Raw genomic sequence first — 20,568 nt, 5'->3', positions numbered from 1 at the left:
AAATTGCCGCTTTCCTTTGAATCTTGACGCATTGGTACGAATCGTGCCTAGGGGCTCAGACGTTGTTTATATGACGTTTGACTCAACTACCCTCACTTTGTTAATAGTCGTTGACTCGCTGTGATTTGTTATCAATTGACTACTTCAATTAGGCAGTTGTGTAGAATCGCAGTACATTCAAACAAATATTTAACCTAGATTTCAAATTTTATAAATTTGTTCAAGTATAATTTTAATGTTTTGATTTTCATTACGTGATTTTTGGTGTGTCGCTGGTAACGTTATTTTTTTTTATTTATAAGCGATTTTTTTTGGGAATCACATTAACAAGAAGAAAATAATCTTTTTATGAAAATGTATACGCTCTTATCATTATGTATATATTTATATGTGTATGTACATTTCATTTTTATATTTAAACATAATATAATATATTGTTTCTTTTCTATTTTAATTATAACTATCTTACTTATCTTTTATTCACCTATCTCAAAATTATAACAAGCGTTTATGCTATTTATTTTATCACCCAAAAAAAAAAAAAAAAAACCGTTCTGGTGCTCCAAGCGTAGCAAGTAGAGGGGACTACTGAAAACCGGCGCCTCTCCACTAATACGGAGAGGCAAATGCTGAGTAGTCCACCTTATCACAAATACTGACCAAATACTAGAATATATCTGATGTAATATTTATTTTTTATTTTCTATTGTTCTCAAAATGTATTAGTTGTAAGCTAAAATGTTGTATTTGTGATTAAATGTATTTTCTTTCTTTCTTTCTTTCTTATGTGTAAACAGGACTTCGAGTGGGAGACGCTGGAGGTGGAGCTGTGCGGCGACGCGGGCGGGCCGCTGGGCGCCGGCGTGGAGCTGTGCGGCGGCCGCGACCAGCCCTGCTTCCCCGGCGACCCCGCCGTCTACGTGGCCAGCGTCGCGCCCGGCTCGCTCGCCGACGGCAAGCTGCGGTGAGGGAAATAATAATAATAAACACTTTATTGCACACACAAAACAAAATCAAACAAAAAAAGACGTGTGACACTCGGGGACTGCCGCGTTAAAGCTATTGCATGCTATGCCTTCAAGCCACACCTCCGCCCGTCGGAGTGGGGAGCGTGAGGTTTTTCATTATGGAATTTCTAGATTCGGTCCCCGCGCTCAAGGCCTGCAATAGAAGCTATGCAATAGCTTAATTATACACAAACAATGAAGCGGTACGAATAGGCGGTAAGTGTGTGCGTGCGCGTGTTTGGGGCGAGAAGGGGGGATTTTTATTTCACTTTGCATCACTGTATTTTTAGGCCATGTATGACGGATGAAAGTTTTAATTGTTTTATTTGGAACTAGGTGTGCCCCGCGGTTTTACTTGAATTGCTCCGCTCCTATTTGTCTTAGCGTGATATAATAATATAGCGTATAGCTTTCCTCGATAAATGGGTTATCTAATACTGTCATAATTTCTCAAATCGGACAAGCAATTCCTGTGATTAGCGCGTTTAAACAAACAAGTTCTTCAGTTTAATAATTTATTTATTTTATTTATTAGACACATATTACACCCAGTAATAAATACAAAATAAGATTAAGTTACATCAGTGCATGCCATTGACCAACACACAAGGATGTGTGTTCAGCTAGGCTAAATATTGTTTAATTTGCTCTTTAAACAATTTAATAGTATATTAAAACATCCAATAAATTTCTTAATAAGTTACAAATCAAAGCATTTTAACAATGGAAAATAAGGAATAATAAGAAAGATGGCGCACATTACATTTCTTTGAGAAGAGTTTGAAGAACAGTTGTATATTTCTTTAAGCTGATGCCCATAATATTAATGACTAGCTGCTCCGCGCGGTTTCACCCCCATGGCCTCATTCCTGTTGGTCGTAGCGTGATGATATATAGCCTATAACCTTCCTCGATAAATGGGCTATTTAACACTGAAATTTTCAAATTGGACCAGTAGTTCCCGAGATTAGCGCGGTCAAAGAAACAAACAAACTCTTCAGCTTTATAATATTAGTATAGATTAGTATAGATATAGAAAATGTTGTTTTATTAATTTTTTTTATTTTTAACACTGTCGTTCGCAATAATAACACAATGTTTATTATGTATGTGTGTGGTTGTGCAGCGTGCTGGACCGCATCACGGAGGCGTGCGGCGTGGCGCAGTGGGCGCGCGGCGCGGCGTGCGGCGCGGCGCTGCGGGCGGCGCTGGCGCGCGGGCCCGTGCCGCTGCGTGTGCAGCGCGCGCGCGCCGAGCGGGCGCTGCTGCGCGTCGCCTCCGCCGGCATCGCGCTGCACCACGGTAACTGTTGTACCTTTTTTGTTTTTTTTTTTTTATTATAAATAGGTAGACGTTTGACCGCTATCCTGCCTGATGTAAAGCAGTGATGCGATCTATTTAGGAGCACGTCTACCCAGAAGAAGCCTATTCACTCTGGACTTGAAGAGCTTTTTTCTTTTTTTTTTAAGTTAGGATTAGGCAAGCATTTGACCATCGCTTCGCCTGATGGAAAGCGACAAGCGTGGTCTAGGATGGAGCGTGTTTGCCTAATATAGTGTCTATTCACATTTCTCTTGAATAAATCCAGATTGTAGTTTCTGGGAAAAACGGAAGCCGGATGATTGTTCCACTCTTTACCAGTACGCATAAGAAAGGAAGAAACGAAACGCTTAGTGCGTATGGGTGGGATGTCGATGACATAAGGGTGGAGACCGGCCCGGCGTCGAGTCCCTCGATGATCCTCTTTGATCCTTTACGAACTACGACACTTTTAAATAATACTAGAGTTTAGTAGTGCTAAATTTAAAACTTGTGTAAAAATGTATTAGCACAAGAGCCTATTGTAGATTACGAATCCATGGGTTGTCGCGTAAGAACTACGGGACAGCTCTTCGACATAAATTATGTAGTTACATATTACTATGTAAAATCAAATTGTAATATTGACATTATTTTAAAATTTATTTATTTATTTATATAAATTTTAGGAGAATCTACAGCTGTATTCTTAAAAAGTAGTCACATAATATAATAATCACAATAAGCCATTTACAGATTCTCACGACTAGAATAACACAAATATGTAACAGATTCAAATGTAAGCGATTACGCACACGAATCAAATGCTTTCGAATTTACTAATACTATTGTAACACTAATTAAATTACATATTAACTCGACCACCAAACTGACGAAAGAACTCATTTGCTAACTGACGCTTAATTGAGTAAGGACTGCTGCAGAATAAGTCAAAATCGAACTGTTTTGATAGCTTGTTAAAGTTATTGCTTACGCGCAGAATAAACGAGTTTTGACGATAGTTAGTGCTGACTGCGGAAGTAAAGATAGGAGTATATTTACGAGATACAATTGAGGGTGTGTATAGTGAAATTTTGGCTAGTAGATCTGGGCAGTCTATTTTGTTGGATGTAATACCTAAAAGTAATAAGATATCAGCAATCTCCCGGCGATTTGTAAGAGGTAGAAAATGAAATTTGCTGCAGACCTCGAAATAATCCTCAGATTTGTACGGGACATGTAATCGGTAACATAGGAATTTCAAAAACTTCATCTGTATTCGTTCTATTCTAGTTATATATTTATCGTATCTCGGATTCCATATTGGCGACGCATATTCTAAGATGCTGCGTACGTAAGCACAAAATAGAATTTTAAACGTTTTCGCCTTTTTGAAATCAGACGAAATTCTCATTATAAAGCCTAAAGCTTTAGATGCTTTAGCTAGAATACAATCAATATGTTTATCAAACATGAGTTTTGGGTCATGTATTACTCCTAAATCTCTTATGTCAGGGCTAGTTCCAAGATCTTGATTTTTTATTCGATAGTTGAATTGCAGTGTTTGTTTTTTACGACTAAATGAGACAACTGTGCATTTACTAGGATTGAGATCTAATTTATTTTGAGAACAATAGAAGTCTAGATTATTAAGGTCCTCTTGAAGCATAGCAGCATCAGCAGAAGAATCAATAATCCTAAATATCTTCATGTCATCAGCAAAGCAAAGAAGATTTGAGTATGTGAGGCAACTTGGGATATCGTTTATGAATACGCAAAACAGAAGAGGACCTAAAAGGGAGCCCTGAGGTACTCCACTTGGTATTACAACCCAACTTGATATGTAGTTACTTATTACAACTGCTTGAGATCTATTGTTGATATACGAAGAAAACCATCTTAGTAAGTTACCTCTAATGCCCATAATGTATAACTTATGCAAGAGAATCTTGTGATCTATGCGGTCAAAACATTTACTGTAATCCGTGTAGATTACATCAACCTGATGGCCTGTCTCCATAGCATCAGTAATATAATCATTCAGAAGCACCAGGTTTGTCACGGTTGATCGACCTTTCAAAAATCCATGCTGACAACTCATGAAAGTGTTTTTAAATACTGCATAAACCTGGTCGTATACTATTCTTTCGAAGACTTTGGCTATGATACACAATTTAGATATGGGTCTGTAATTGACAACTTCCAACTTAGAACCCTTTTTGTGGATAGGTGTAACGAATGCCCTTTTCCACATTGAGGGGAATTCCATAACAGTAAGTGATTTCTTAAATAAATAGGTTAGTGGAATGGCTATTGAATCAGCACATTTTATAAGAAGCAGTGGACTGACTTCATCAGGACCTGCAGATTTTGAAGGATCTAGTTGGGATAATGCCTTTTTTATCGTTTTCAAGTCAATATTAATCGAACAAAGGTCAAAATTTGATTCAAAATTACTAAGTTCCAATTCAGATACATAATTTGATAAGTTTGTGTCAGTTTTATCTAGGAATGTAGTATAAAAATATTCTGAGAATGCATTACAAATATTGTTACCAGATGTGAATAGATTGTTATTATATTTAATATTGCTAGGTAAGCCTTTAGATTTCGATCTACATTTGAAAAAGGACCAGAAATATTTAGGATTCTGTTCAATGGCATTTTCAACAGAATTTATATATTTTAGGTAACAATCATTTTCTACAGTCTTAACTCGATCCCTTAACAGTTTGTATGATTCTAAGCTACTAAGGTTTTTGTAAATCTTGTATTTGCGAAAGTGTTTAAATTTTTCTTTAATTATCTTTATTAAAGCTGGTGAATACCAAATAGGAAACTTATTGTCAACCACGGTTTTGCTTGGGATGTAAGTGTGTATTAAGTTATTAACAATCGAATAAAAATAATTCACACTTTCTTCGATGGAATGAGTCCTGTCAAACTCTTGTGACCAATTAATTTTTAATAATTCTGCATTTATTGCCTCGTAATCCCCTTTGTTAAATAATATTTTCTTACTTGTATTAGATTTTAAATACGATATGTGAACAAATTCTACATCTATTATGAGCGCTTTATGATAAGGATCAATCGGTAAAAGCGGACAGACACATTCATGCACAACGATTGAATCATTTGATAACACCAAGTCGAGTATTCGGTTGCTAACGTTATGTATGAAGTTGTACTGCTGCAAACCGTGAGTATATAATTCGTCGATAAACAAACATTCATCGCCATTCGAGTAGTTTGAAGGAAGAAGCAGACCTTCAGAATTTATATTCCACGATATATTACTCATGTTGAAGTCGCCCGCAATAATTATTTTATCCGAGGGATGATTAAGAATTATATTATTCAGTGCTTCTAGAAAGTTATGCAATTGTTGAGAAAATGATCTGCCTAAGTTTTGTTTACAAAGATATAATACACATATATGAATATTTATAATTTCGTTATGATATTTAACACGTAAAGTCAACCAGAGGTCCTCGGCAGATGACTGAAATTGCTCCTGTGACGTTACGATTAATTCCTTTCGGGCTGCGATAAGCACGCCCCCTCCCCGCGTTTGTCCTGTCGTCTCATAATTCCGATCCCTACGCCACACTACATAACGATCATCAAAAAATTCGGAATCCGATATACCATCCACAAGCCATGTTTCCGTTAATAGTATAATATCATATGAGGTTAAACATAAATTACGAAAAAATAATAAGGACTTTGTCCTTAATCCTCTTACGTTTTGATAGTAAATTGATAATTTTATATTTTCGTTAGCCATTTAGTTTTGATACATTCAATAAACGTTTAAAAGGCATTTTATAATCGAATAAAACCATTAGAAGATTTAACCGTGCGTACGTATATTTGCAGGATAAAATAATTGTAAGAATGATAATTATTAAAACGAACGTTACACAGTTTGTATCAAGGTCAACACTAACTTCGGCAAAGCAGGCGAATGTAACCATTAATTTTAGTGCGATAAGCAATAAATTAGCGTATTGTAAATAATTTTGACTTACCCTCAACAAAAAGAAATATAGTTGAAATGCGTTAGCAACTACGTCAGTGTTAGGTGTGTTAAACCTTTTTTGCAATCCGGTGATCGTGTATTTTTTTAACAGTAATAATTTATACAAATCAAGTAAGCTAGGAAGTAATGAACAATAATAGCCACACATTAAGAAATTTTGTTTAAATCGCTTTTTCTGGAAATTATCAATACGCGAGAGGTATTATTTTTACGCACGTGGATTTTCCCGTATTTGATCCAGGTGTATTGATAGCCTTTTTCTTTTGCTAACGATTTGACACTATTTAAAAGCAATTTGGTGTTTGAGCTGAGATGGTCGTTAATGTAGATTCTATGGGAAAAGTCCTTAAAACCAATGTTTGACGCACATAGGTTGGTCGTTGCACGCCCAGCAGCTACAAAGTCTTCTTTAATGTATCTATTCAAAAAGCTAAAAATTATAGATTTTTCTTTGGACTGACTACTCTGAATTCTGTAAATATAATTTATTTGATTTCTGTCAATGTTACAGTTTATTGACTTGCTGATCGAATCCAATATAGAGAAAAGATTTTCATCTTTTTTGACCGGCACGCCCTTTATCTCAATATTGTTAAGCCTGGATCTGTTGTCGCTGTCCTGCGCCTGCGTTTTTAAGGTAGATATCTCCTCCTCAAGAGCACGCACAGCTCCATCCAATTTCTCCAAGTTAAACAGACGGTCCTCAAAGTTATTAATTTTGATTGAAAAGTCTTCCAATTTGCCTCCTAAGAATTCGCAGCTTGCTTTTATATCTGATAGCTCAGTTTTTATGTCATTAAAACTTTCGACAAGGTTAGGTAAGCCCGTGAGTTGATTTTTCATGGAGCGAATCTCTCTCATAATGGACTCGAGTGAAACAGATTCCGGTAGCGAGGTGCTGACGGTAGCAGTTTTGCAGGACCCACATTTCCATGCTGCTCTCCGGTCTGCTCCTAGTTTGCGCCAACCAGTTTCAGTAATTTGAGCACACCCATAGTCGAAGTATCTTTTGCAGGTGCCACAGAGGACACCATCATTAAATAAGGCATTGCACATACAGCACTCCATTATTATTTGTATTAATTTTGAACTTTCGAACCAAGTGTTTACGCCCTCAGATTAGTAATTAGCACAGAATCGAGTAATACGCAACCGCTCACAGCTGTTTCGCGAAGCGAACTGAAAAACTATGGAGTTTCTTGCCCGTTCTTCTCCATATAATACGGATACTACTTTCCGAATCGATAGTAAATGATAAAAAATGTTATGATGATTCAAAACAGCTTTTATAAGAAATCTAATTGAATTGAATAAATAAATGTTTGAGTTTGAGTTACATATCTTCAAAAATTTATTAAATGATTGGCATAATTAAAATAGTGAGCAGTCTGGAGACTGCTCTGCTACTATATGTGTAACACTGCTACTGCTGCAGCACAGTTATACGTATTATAAGCTACAGTACAGAGTATTATTACAATAAATCAAATTGTATATAGATAAATAGCATATTGATATTTATCATTTTCTCTAAATTTTTACAAAAATATCACGGCTTATATCAATTAGTATAAAAACTGGAAATGAGTATGAATTGACTAAATTATAGTTTCTAGCTTTTTTAAATAGCATACTACCATACTAAATGTAGGTTAAAATTAAGAAAATTAACAGAATATTAAAGATTTTATCTCTTTTAGGTTATTTCATAAGCAAAATCGCAAGTGGCAGCGCCGCCGCTAAAGAAGGAAACATCTACGTCGGTGATCGAGTTGTTAGTGTAAGTAATTAATGTAAAAAACACAAATACAACTAAGTCCCAAAGGCGTTGACCAAAACTCCTTATATATAAGGAGTTTTGGTCTTTCTTCACTTTATCACACAAAATTAACGGTTTTTCATGTCTAAAATACATAAATATCAAACAAAACAGTGGGTTATTATTGTTATCAAAATTGCCATGGTTGCAGTAAAAAGGAGAAAAAAAATCTGGGTACAATATAAAACACACAATAAATACTTGAAATTTATATTTAAAAAAAAAGTATCCACAATAACCGCTCGATATACCACAGATAAACAACCGTTCGCTAGACAGCGTGAAGAGCGTGAGCGAGGCGATGTGCTTGCTGAACGACAGCCAGTACGACTGCGTGCTGCTGACCGTGCTGAGACCGCTGTACCCGTGCTGCGATCCCAGGAACAGGTGCGTGCTTTGCTGGTGAAGTTGGTTCATAACGAGATCGTAGGTTCGATTCCCGGTGCAAGAAACTTTTTTTTGGCTCTATCTTGATATAAAATATCAAGATAGAGCCAAAAAAAAGTTACCTATCAAGGGAAAAAAGTTACCTATCATTTGTAATCTTGAGTCAATCTACTTACAAATTTCTAAACATTCTACAACATTTTCAATTGTGTAATCGATTGCACGCATAGTTTACAAATACGCAGCATCTGTTTTCATAAAGAATTCTTACTTTGTTTGTCAATATTACCCAGATCTTAGACATTGCGATGTACTTTTTCAGGTAAGTAGGGTGCATAACATGTCTCAATATCTTTTTAATAAAAACCTTGAAATGGAAAACTAAAATAAACAAAATTAAAAAAGGCAGCTTTGATTACGTTAAAATTTCTAATTTATTGTGAAAAAAAGGACGAATCTCCAGGGTTTAAGTACTTGTTAAAATGGGTTGAATAAAATGTTTTTAACAAATAATTCTATACCGAGTACTTTATTTCCAGAATGTCTCTATACGAGCAATCGTACAGTGACGGCAAAACGGCCAACATCTGCTCTCAGACAGACGACACGTGGACACCCTTCACTCCACCACCTCCTGAACCTAAGGTTAGTCCTACTAATATTATAAATGCGAAAGTTTGTGAGGATGTGTGTGTGTGTGTGTGTGTGTTTGTTACTCTTTCACGCAAATACTACTGAACCGATTACAATGAAATTTAGCACACATATAGAGGGTAACTTGGATTAACACATAGGATAGGTTTCATCCCGGAAATCCCACGGGAACGGGTACTATGCGGGTTTTTCTTTCAAAACGCGGGCGAAGCCGCGGGCGGAAAGCTAGTTATATCGAAATATGATAGAATTCGATTTGTAAAAAAAAGAAACAATTTGTAGTGCTTGAGTTTGGGTTGTGTAAAGAAAAATATGAGAGCAATATTTAAGCATACATTTTAAAATGTTTTGGTAATGTTTAGATAAATGAATGTTTGGTATTTTTTTTTACTTTGACATTTTAAAAGACCCAAAAATTGTAAAGTCTGTCATCCCTCTATTTGTTAAGACATTACAGAATGTTAGGTTCCATTCAGCATTTTAGTTAACTTTGATTAAAACATAACCAACAAAACAACAGACAAAGTTCTTTCGTAAAATATCACCTCAAGTGTCAAAATGATGTGCAAGTTAAGTGTATGTGGTGTAAGTGTAAGTGTAAGTGTATGTGTATGTGTATGTGTATGTGTAAGTGTGTGTGTATGTGCAGGTGCACATCGACCACGGCGGTGACTTCGAGCGGCGCTACGTGTACCACGTGGCGGCGTCCAGCCAGGGGAAGATACACCAGGAGAGAGGTAATTTTGATATTATCTGACCCACGCCACCTTATTTACCTCAAAAACAAAAAATAAAAAAGCCCCGTTTTTGAAACAATTTTCGTTGCTGCTCCCCTTTTCTTGTCACGATAAAATTATGCATAAATAAATAAGAATGATGTTATTTCTCTATAATCTAGATAACTACCTTACTATGCAACACAAAAATAATTTTTTAATTCGAACTAAACGTTTTCTAAATTTGCGCGTTCAAAAAATTTTAATAATCAAAACAATTTTTTTCAATTTTATTTACATACGTTTAAATACGCAATCTATTTAAAAGTTGACCTCGAAATCCTGCCAAAATTAGTTTACGATGCGTCCTATCAAAGATTTATCTCTCGATAAGTGATTGACGTAACAAACAATAGCAAGCCCAGTGCATCGATACGTGATAACCCACATAAAGGAAAAGCACCTGGCTATGTGTGTCGTTCTGTGTGTAGTGTGTACCAAACAAACACCATAACATTGGCACTCGAGCGATAGCCGATAGCGCTATCGATCGCCGAACGAACTGATAAGATTGTGTAGCTCTTGTGTGTCGGCTGGGGGTACACTGGGAACTGGATTTGATTTGATTTTACTTATGTTTGATATGTGTTTATGATACGTATGATGAAAAGCACGAAAAGGCGCATTTTTGTGGCACTATAACATGTATTTTAATTGATGAGGTACATAATAATTGAACAGTTTTTATACTGTACGAACAGAATTAAATCTATATATAGCTAGTTCCAAACTTTTGTTTATGCTCTGCTAGTTTATTAGTAAGTTAAATTGACATTAATAAAAAGAGAAAGAGAGAAGAATGTATGAGAGAATGAACAGATTCAGCTATTAATACTTTTTCATGGTATATTTTTCCATCGTATAACAAATGATCAACAAATGATTTTTGTTTATTAATGTCGAAGTCTCATAGCATCGCTACCATTATAACCGTGAACGATATCCATTCTTACGACATCTGATAACAAATTGCGTCTAGATATTACGCGCCCAGTGTGTTACCACCTTAACGGGCATTGCATTGGTCTTACATTTGTGCACATTTGCAGGGACGTGGGATATGATCAGGGGCAAAGTGGAGGCGTTCACTGGGCGGAGTAAGTCGAAGGATAAGCAGAATAAGGTGGGTTTTGGTGTGATGATAGATTTCGGTTGAGTAAAATTATTAAGTATTGATGATGTTTGTTTGAGTCATCAATGAAATAGTGCTGATTAATTGGTACGTAATTAAGCGTGTGCCATTTTATTAATTATTTTAGCAGTATGTAGTATGTTTTTATTTGACGATAGAGTATTTTTAATGTTATGTATTTATAAAAATTTGTTTTACGTTGCAGCAGGTACCGGAATCTGACGCCATCGCTGAGTTAGACTCTGTTATTGACAGCTATCATGGCAAAACAAGTAAGTTAAATTTAAGAAAATGCTAAGTTACAGTTAAGTACTAATGAACAAATACTTTTATTTTATATTTATTTATTGTTTCAGTCAAAGAAAGCAGTAGCGTCCTAAAGCGCTCCCGAAGAAAAAATAAAGAAGCACAAAATGATGCCAAAAATGGCGGCACATGGCCTAAAGCGAGAGCAAATTTTATCTTAGAAGAAAATGCCACCGGTACCATAGTACAACCACGGTCTAGGAAAGAGAGGCCGCATCTATCTATCCTGCTCAGTCCACCGACAAAACTTCCGCCTGAACCGCAGAGGTCGAACACGAATCGGAATTCGAATCCCATACCGTTGGGTCACATGCCGTTAACTCAAGTTACGGCGCCGGCAAGACATTCAGTGTACAAATCAATAGAATCGAGTCCGGCTATCGAACACTTTCCTAAACCAGCGCCTCTCGCTATACACAACCCTTTCGCGTCACCAAACAACATGAACTTCGAAAAAAGTAGAACATTAGAAAAGGAAAGAGACAAAATATCGATTAGTGATTACGAGCATGACGTCACACCGAACAGACTCAGCTTAGTTCTTAATCCATCAGACGATTCTTTGGATTATCAACCCGCTACTAGAAACAGAACAAAAAGTCCGCATTCATTAGATTTCATGGTCAACAAGGGACCGAGCTCACTAGACTTTGTCACGCGAAAATCGCCAAGCTCCTTAGATCACACAATAAAAAATCATACAGGAAAGGATATTCTCGATCAGTATTACTCATCAAAAAAGTCGTCATCGCCCAAAACTGTGAATAAGTACCCCTCTGATAGCGATAGTTTCGGTCCTGATAGTTTGAACAGCAATGCAAACTTTCCCATGACAGGGACTTTACCTTCACAAGCTAGATTACAATCGCAATACTACAGAGGGCCGTTCACGAACTCGAACCCGCACACGTCCAGCAGATACACACATCTGTCAAGCCCAACGAATATTCCCCAAAGCCAATCGGGAGAGAGTTTAGGGACTAGTTACGATATGCACTCTTTTACATCACACACGCACAATATGTCGGATTTACAACCCGTTCCTCGAGTTAACCGCGAATACCAACACACGTACGAAGGCGGGACGTTTCCTAGAAAGAAAGAAAATCAGCGATTTCGAATACCATCCAACCCTAGTGTGACTTCCAAGAATTCAGCTGGAAAATTAAGTACAGGCTCCATAGAGAGGAGTTCCGAAAGAAATTCTCCCATGCCGAAATTTCATGTGGAAGTTTTAAGCCCAGGACATGGCGTTAAACAATTAGCTCATAAGGGATTAAGAAACTCGATGCCTGAATACTGCGGTCTAGGTTGGAATAAGCCTTTACCGGGGGAGCTACGGAGAGTTCACATAGATAAAAGTCAGCAACCTCTCGGCATACAGATATATTGTCCGCCGAGCAGCGGTGGCGTGTTCGTTTCTACTGTGAATGAGAATTCATTGGCCAGCCAAGTCGGTTTACAAGTTGGAGATCAATTACTCGAAGTTTGCGGAATAAACATGCGTTCCGCGACATACTCTTTGGCAGCTAGCGTGTTGCGACAAATCGGCAACTCGATAACAATGCTCGTGCAATACAGTCCAGAGAAGTACAAGGATGAAATGGAGGTGCCCGGAAGTTCGTCTTCTGGTGAGAGTTCTCATGATGAGGAGGTTTCTCTCTCGGGGTCTCCAACACCAAGAAATTCTCCCGGTCCGCAGCAATCCCTGCGAATGGATGTTCCATCGACAGACGCTTCGACGTTAAGGCAGTCACAAGGCAAAGATCTGCCCAGGTTTCTGCTGATAGAGATGCGCAATTGTTCAGATTTAGGTATAAGCTTAGTGGGGGGTAACGCGGTGGGGATATTCGTGCACAGTGTTCAGATGGACTCGCCGGCGTACATCGCGGGACTGCGGACGGGAGACCAGATCCTAGAGTACAATAATGTCGATTTAAGACGTGCCACGGCTGAACAGGCCGCTTTGGAGCTAGCGAAGCCCGCTGATAAGGTAAATATTTATTTTAGATAATCATTTATTGACGATTTTTTTTAGTGTACAGTTTTATTTCAAAAATAAAAGTATTACTTTGTAAAACTCATTTACAATACTTAAAATACCGATCTATAAGTTTATTGTTAAGGTTGTTGTAACAGTGAAACGATTTTGAGGATTTGGACGTTCTCCCCGCGCTAGCCAAGCACCCCCGCTTCATTTTTACGTGCGCAGAGCGCGAGCGTGATCCGCGCTATCGCAACTATCCGCTCGCGTCGCGTTCCGCAGCAGCTCGGGCATTTTTATTACCCGACTAAAAAGAAGGGTTATGTTTTTCGCGCCTATCTTTGTATGTATCTAATATTCTTTATACTCTGATATCTTCCGAACCACTGGATGGATTTCTTTATTTAGGGTATCGTTAGATTCGTCGTATTAGGCCAAGTTTTTTTAGATAGGTGACAATAAAAAAGAAAAATATGGGGTGCTAGACTAAAATACAAAAAAAAAATATTTTTCTGCAATACGGGTATCAAATTAAAGGTATCATAATAAGGATTCCAAAAAAGTGTATCATGCTTATATTACTTACAATAATAAAACAACATAGATTTATTTTTGTGAAATGAAATCAGTGATGATAGGTGAACGAAATTTTAAGAGAAAAGCGCCTGAAGGAAATGCAATTTTATTAACATTGTAATTTTTTCAGGTGCTATTAAAAACTTTATTTTACTTTTTTATACTGAATTTACTATTTTAATAGTTTAAAAAGGTAAAATTGTACTTTATAGGTCGTGGAGTTGAGAGTCGTAAATTTTTGAGTTACGAATTTTTGAAAATCGGAAAATGTTAAAAATGTACTTTAAGGGCCGTCGAGTTGGACAACCAAAATTTTTTTGGAGAAAGGTCTATGCCGAAGTAACTGACCCGTAATATCTTAACCTGCGGAGATTTATAGTTTTTTAGAAATTAATTATTAAAGTTTCATAATTTTTCATACAATTTCGAGCAACCATCTTGACATTTGTTTTTTTTTTTGTTGCGTTTCGTTACCGACGTACGTAGTTTTACCTACCTAAGTACGTTTTAACCTACGTTGTTTTTTTTTTGAGTGGAAATATCGCCCTAAAGTCGCTTCAAGAGTTAACCTAACACGCTCGTCGCTTCGCTCCTCGCTACCTATTTGAATACTAAAAGTAAAAGTTAATCGATTTTAAAAACTGAAGCAAGTGAGCTATAAAAATAACTATAAAATTGTTATAAAAACATTGTTATTTTGGCTAAAAACATTCAATAACATGTAAATTAATTAAATAAAAAAAATCATGGGTATAAGAGTTGTACTTGCAAAAACGAAACGCAACAAAAAAAAAACAAATGTCAAGATGGTTGCTCGAAATTGCATGAAAAATTATGAAGCTTTAATTATTAATTTCTAAAAAACTATAAGTCTCCGCAGGTTAAGATTTTACATGTCAGTTACTTAGGCATAGACCTTTCTCCAAAAAAATTTTGGTTGCCCAACTCGACGGCCCTTAAAGTACATTTTAGCCCGGAAAATAAGTAAGTATAGAAAGTTACTCCATCTTATTTTTGTTACGCATATTTATTGTTTTGACTTCAGAATGGCGGGACCACTTTGTTTATAGAATATCTTGAAATCCTGTTAGAGTAGAAGTTTTTTAGGAAAGTATAAAATAGTACCTAATAATTATGCACTACTAGATTTCCGCCCGCGGCTTATCCGCATAGTTCCCGTTCCCGTGAGATTTTCGGGATAAAAACTGTCCTATGTGTTAATCCAAGTTACCCTCTATATGTGTGCTAAATTTCATTGTAATCGGTTCAGTAGTTTTTACGTGAAAGAGTAACAAACATCCATACATCCATACAAACTTTCGAATATTAGTAGGAACTAGGATTATAGATACACTAGATTTCCGCCCGCGGCTTCGCCCGCGTTTGCAAAGGAAAACCCGCATAGTTCCCGTTCCCGTGGGATTTCCGGGATAAAAACTATCCTATGTGTTAATCCAAGTTACCCTCTATATGTGTGCTAAATTTCATTGTAATCGGTTCAGTAGTTTTTACGTGAAAGAGTAACAAACATCCATACATCCATACATCCATACTTACAAACTTTCGCATTTATAATATTAGTAGGATAATTTTCAAAATGCCTGAGGAAGTCCCGCCATCTTGACGTAACGGGTGTAGGGTGTAGGGCTTTGACCTACTAAGCTAATCAATGTGCACTAAAAAGCATAAAATAAAAAAGTTGTTAAAAAACCCGATTGAGAAAAAAACAAGTTCAAAACAAGATTTCTAATAGAAAACATAGTTAGTAGCAGGCGGGCACATATTCGCAAACATAGTTAAAATAAAACTTAACTATGTGAAACCACGCGCACGCACAAAATTGGCCAAAAAAAATTGCACAATATTGCCATCCACAATCAGGCAAAATACAATTTTAGAGAATGAGCAGCACAACCTCCTCGTCCGACAGTTCGAGCTACAGTGCCGCCCGTCGCCTGCGCACGGACCCGCTCATTTCATTTCATTTAGAAAACAGTAAATAATTATTTGTAGCTCACTAAGAACTTGCATTGTCTCGCCAAACGTACAATTTATGACAATCACCTTTTAAAATATTATTGTGAAAGAAAAATAGCAAAACTCCATACCGTTTAGACGGAGTTACGAAAATTCAAACAAGAAATGCTCCACTTTGGAATATTTTTTCGGACATTATTTTTATAGATAGAATTATTTCAAACGTTGAAATTAAAGTTTAAGGTCTAATAAGTAACATATATTTTTTTTGGACATTTATATTCACTAACCGAAGAGTAGTTAGACGAAGAAAACAGGCAATTGGCAGTAAGTAGCCCCTTAATATTGAAATGTTTTAATCTTTATTAACAGTATCAATAAAGATTAAAACCAAGTGTAGCTGCTTCCAAGTCATCAAATCCATACTAATATTATAAATGCGAAAGTAACTCTGTCTGTCTGTCTGTTACTCAATCACGCCTTAACTACTGAACCAATTTGCATTAAATTGGGTATAGAGATATTTTGATACCCGAGAAAGGACATAGGCTACTTTTTAACCCGGGAAATAGGATAGGTTTTATCCCGGAAATCCCACGGGAACGGGAACTATACGGGTTTTTCTTTGACTGCGCGAGCGAAGCTGCGGGTGGAAAGCTAGTTCAAAATAAACATAACTTTCAGGTAAGCGTGCTCGTCCGGCACGATCTCCAACAGTACCACGAAATAAAGGACAAGCCGGGCGACGCGTTCTACATACGCGCGGGATTCGATCGTTGCGCGAAAATCACCTCTATCGGCATGGACACGATAGACGAGTATTCCCTGTGGTTCCGCAAGGATGAAGTGCTCTTTGTGGACAATACGCTGTTCAATGGGGCCCCGGGGCTGTGGAGGGCGTGGCAGTTGGACTGCAAAGGCGTTAAGCGGCATTGGGGCACTATACCTAGTAAATTCAAGTGAGTGTCTGTGTATAAAGGTGTTCGAAATTGAAATTAAATTAAGTTAAATTAGGCAGAATTAAATATACAATTATTTATAGAATAACGACGGGTTTGTTATAATATTGTAGCTGTAAACTACTTTACTACTCCAGGCTGGAATGAATGAAATAATTTAAGGATGTTATGTCAAATTTATTAAAATGTCAAATGATTATTTCATCTATGTGAAAGTTCTGTAATAAAAACCATATCCGTCATTAAGATATATCTTATTTTTTTCTGGGGTAATTACCAATTTCGCTTCAATGAATTGCATATTTTTTACTTTTTTTGGTCTTTTACTGTATTTTTATTGGTACCAGATAAAATATAAATAGTTATAAAATAATAATCTCTAAGCAAGCTAAGTAAGTAAACAATAAATTTAACTAAACTTCCAGAGTGGAAGAGATACTACGACGGTCTATGGGCGCTCTAGACAATGATGCCCAAAGACGGGCCTCCAGCACAGCCCGAAGGTCGTTCTTCAGGCGCAAGAAGCACCGCGACAGCAAGGAGCTGGCGTCCTTCTCCAACACGGAGCTGGGCTGCTGGAGCGACTCCGGGACCCTCGCTGATGATGTACCGCCTCTGTCGTACCAGCGGGTTGAGAGGCTGCATTGTGAGTACATGGAAATCATTAAAAATAAGATAGAAGTATTAAAGTGCACATCCAAAATCCTTTTGTCGATAAATTGTACACAGTTGAAAATAAATTTCAAATATTTCTGATTTGACTCGAACTTTTTATATATGTACTTTTCTGATTTTTTTAAATTGTCTACTTAATGTAGTAGGTATATGTTTGCATAAGTCAATAAATGTGTTAATACTTTATAATTGTGATTAAAATGAAAATACATAAGACTTGAAAGTATTAAGTACCATCATGTTAATATCCTCAACTAACTACATACTTATTTTCCGTCTAAAGTTCTAAACGATTTAGTTATATCAATTATACATTATTTGTGGATTTCACTTTATCATAAAACCACGTCATTATAATAATAATGAATAAATCGTATTTAAAATATATTAAAACCTTTAATTTTCAAATACATTTTTGTCTTTGTAGACGGCAGTCGTCGTCCCGTAGCCGTGCTGGGCCCGCTGCGCGAGTGCGTGGCCGGCAAGCTGGTGACGGACTGGCCGCACGTGTTCGTGCGGCTGCGGCCCGACCCGCGCGCGCTCAGGGACCGCGCCGATAAGGTGCGTGCCTACATACATACATACATACATACAGGGTTGGATATACGCACACATGCACGCACACACGCAAACGCATGGACACGAACACGCACACGTACACACACATAAACTCAAACTCACTTATTCAATAAGACTTTTTCTAGAAGCAAGCAAGCTTTTGAATCGTCACAGTCTTACCATTTACCATACACACGCATGTATATACATTTAAGTACGCATATATAACCCACACACACATACGCGAATAAGATACCCCTACACTCACGAACGACCACAAACACTTCACAAACGTGTGAACACACGTACAAACGCATGCCTAAAAACATACATACAAGTATAAACTCGCAAATACATAATATTATACTTATATATTTTTCACACCAACCATTTCTTGTTGCATGAGCAATACAGAAAAATAAGCAAGCTCAAACACACAGTTTTATATATTTCCGTATGTTAAGTTGTACATTTTGTTGTCATTATAATAACTTGTAACAATAAATTGTTTCTTTCTCAGGGCATCCACTGCATAATAGACGTGAGCGTACCAATAATAGAGAAGCTGCACAAGCATCAAATCTACCCTATTGTCCTGTTCATAAAGTTCAAATCGTTCAAGCAAATCAAAGAAGTAAAAGATACCCGATATCCAGCAGATAAACTGTCTGCTAAAGCCGCTAAAGAAATGTACGAGCACGGGCTTAAGGTGGAGAATGAGTTTAGGAATTATATCTCAGGTACGTTATTGCTTAGATTTAAATGATATGTGTAATTTAAAGACTACGTCTGGGTATTGATATTAGGTAAGATATATCAGTGAACTATGATCAATAATAGTACACCGATGGGAATTTACTAATTTTATGAGGAATTGATGATGTTTAGACGCATCAACGTGCATATTAGTATAAGGTGTCGCGTTGTAAATAAAAAAAAAAAATAATCAACTCGCAATAATATTTATGAATGTTCCCAATATTACAGCGGAGATCCCAGCGGGCGTGAACATAGCGTACATGTGCACGCAAATCAAAGAAGCGGTAGAAGAAGAGCAGAACAAGACCCTGTGGGTGCCGTCCGCGCAGGCCTGACCCCTGCCCCCCACCCCGCACAAGTCCGTCACCTTCTGCAAGCACGAGCGGGACAGGCGGGACAAGCGGGACAAGCGGGAAACACGGGACAAGCGGGACAGACCGGACAAGCGGGATAAACGGGACAAACGCGACTCCCCCACCTACCATTCTGACCCTGGACAGGACAAACCGCAAATTACCAAGAGAGTACCGAAAAGAGACACGGATGACGTCAAATACTATTCCGAACCGGACTGCAAATACTTCGAAATTGATTACGAATTCCTCAAAGAGTTACGACAGATTGCCAGAAATAATTGCCCTAAATGTCGTAGGAGGAGAACTAAAAAGGATAGCAGCAGACATAAAGAGAAGAGACAGAAGGAAAGAAGAAGAGAAACATACGTTCTGTGCAATGGAAGATACCACAGTGACAGACAACACTGCAGGTTTTGCTGCAAGATCTGCAACCGATCGACCGACACGCTAGACTCAATGGAAGACGAATATTCCTTCGTCTCGAAAAGCTACAGTTTTCCATCGAGTTCTCGATTGAGAGTTAAAGAGAGAAAGAACTCGATACAATCGAATAAATCGGTGTCCTTTTTGGAATCGAGTAACGAGAGCTCGTTGAAAGATGAGCCGAATTATACAGCGAAGAGTTTTACGAATGATTTGAAGAAGTTTCTCTTGAAGCCGTCGTCGCCTCGACTCAGTTTGCGAGAGAAATTCATGATTAGTTTCAAGCAAGAGCTAGAGGCGACAAAACGGTCTCCTAAGTTGAAAGCTATTAAGGGCTTGTGGAAGTCGTATTGAGTTTGGTATTTTTTTATATAATCGGGGAATGATTCGGTTTTTTTTAAGTAATTTTTCTACAATCAAAAGGAATTATTTCTTAATTATATTTAAAAAACAAATACAGTGAGTGTATCGTAGTTTTGTGTATTGTAAACGCATGTTTTTACGTAACGGGTTCGTTCATTCGGGATATTTCTATTCATAAAGAAAAAAAAAATAAGAACTTAACTAAATAGTGACGCTATTTTTTTTTTAATAAATCTAACAAGATTACGATACGCTACTCTGAATTAAAAGTTCCATCTAAAATTATCTACAAATGGACATTATTTAAGTGGTTCTAACATTGTGATTATTTATTCTATTTAATTATTTAAATACTATTTTTATCTTTTTATATTTCCGTGAAAGTCAGGTCAAATATAAATACTTGACTCTTTAGCAAAAGAACTATGATATATTAGATATGTTTTAAAATTACTCGAAATTTTTAAGCTATATTGCATAGCTTCTATCGCGGGTCTTGAGCGCAGAGACCGA

At 37.1% G+C, this 20,568-nt stretch overlaps 2 protein-coding genes across 2 annotated transcripts in view; both read left to right on the top strand.

Moving 5' to 3' along the window:
* LOC123697734 (disks large homolog 5) overlaps window positions 1–19,364 on the top strand; it is a 29,000-nt gene extending 9,636 nt beyond the window's left edge. The window contains exons 15-28 of the mRNA XM_045644268.1: window positions 798–964; window positions 2,134–2,309; window positions 8,052–8,131; window positions 8,427–8,557; window positions 9,097–9,202; window positions 9,861–9,948; window positions 11,037–11,110; window positions 11,328–11,391; window positions 11,476–13,418; window positions 16,647–16,921; window positions 17,347–17,567; window positions 18,024–18,157; window positions 18,675–18,894; window positions 19,142–19,364. Of these exons, the coding sequence (XP_045500224.1) occupies window positions 798–964; window positions 2,134–2,309; window positions 8,052–8,131; window positions 8,427–8,557; window positions 9,097–9,202; window positions 9,861–9,948; window positions 11,037–11,110; window positions 11,328–11,391; window positions 11,476–13,418; window positions 16,647–16,921; window positions 17,347–17,567; window positions 18,024–18,157; window positions 18,675–18,894; window positions 19,142–19,248 (3,786 nt within the window). The 3' untranslated portion in view covers window positions 19,249–19,364. The remainder of the gene's footprint in view (window positions 1–797; window positions 965–2,133; window positions 2,310–8,051; window positions 8,132–8,426; window positions 8,558–9,096; window positions 9,203–9,860; window positions 9,949–11,036; window positions 11,111–11,327; window positions 11,392–11,475; window positions 13,419–16,646; window positions 16,922–17,346; window positions 17,568–18,023; window positions 18,158–18,674; window positions 18,895–19,141) is intronic.
* LOC123698244 (putative uncharacterized protein DDB_G0281733) lies at window positions 19,249–20,530 on the top strand (the record flags this gene model as incomplete). The annotated part of the gene is made up of 1 exon (XM_045644824.1): window positions 19,249–20,530. A coding segment is annotated over one exon (798 nt), but the record flags the coding sequence as incomplete, so codon positions are not given.
* Window positions 20,531–20,568: the final 38 nt, after the last annotated feature.

The sequence above is a fragment of the Colias croceus genome, chromosome 15 (genome assembly GCF_905220415.1).
Source record: "Colias croceus chromosome 15, ilColCroc2.1".
NCBI lineage: Eukaryota > Metazoa > Arthropoda > Insecta > Lepidoptera > Pieridae > Colias > Colias croceus.
Note: the sequence above shows the minus strand (reverse complement) of the source record. Positions and strands in the feature narration are given on the sequence as shown.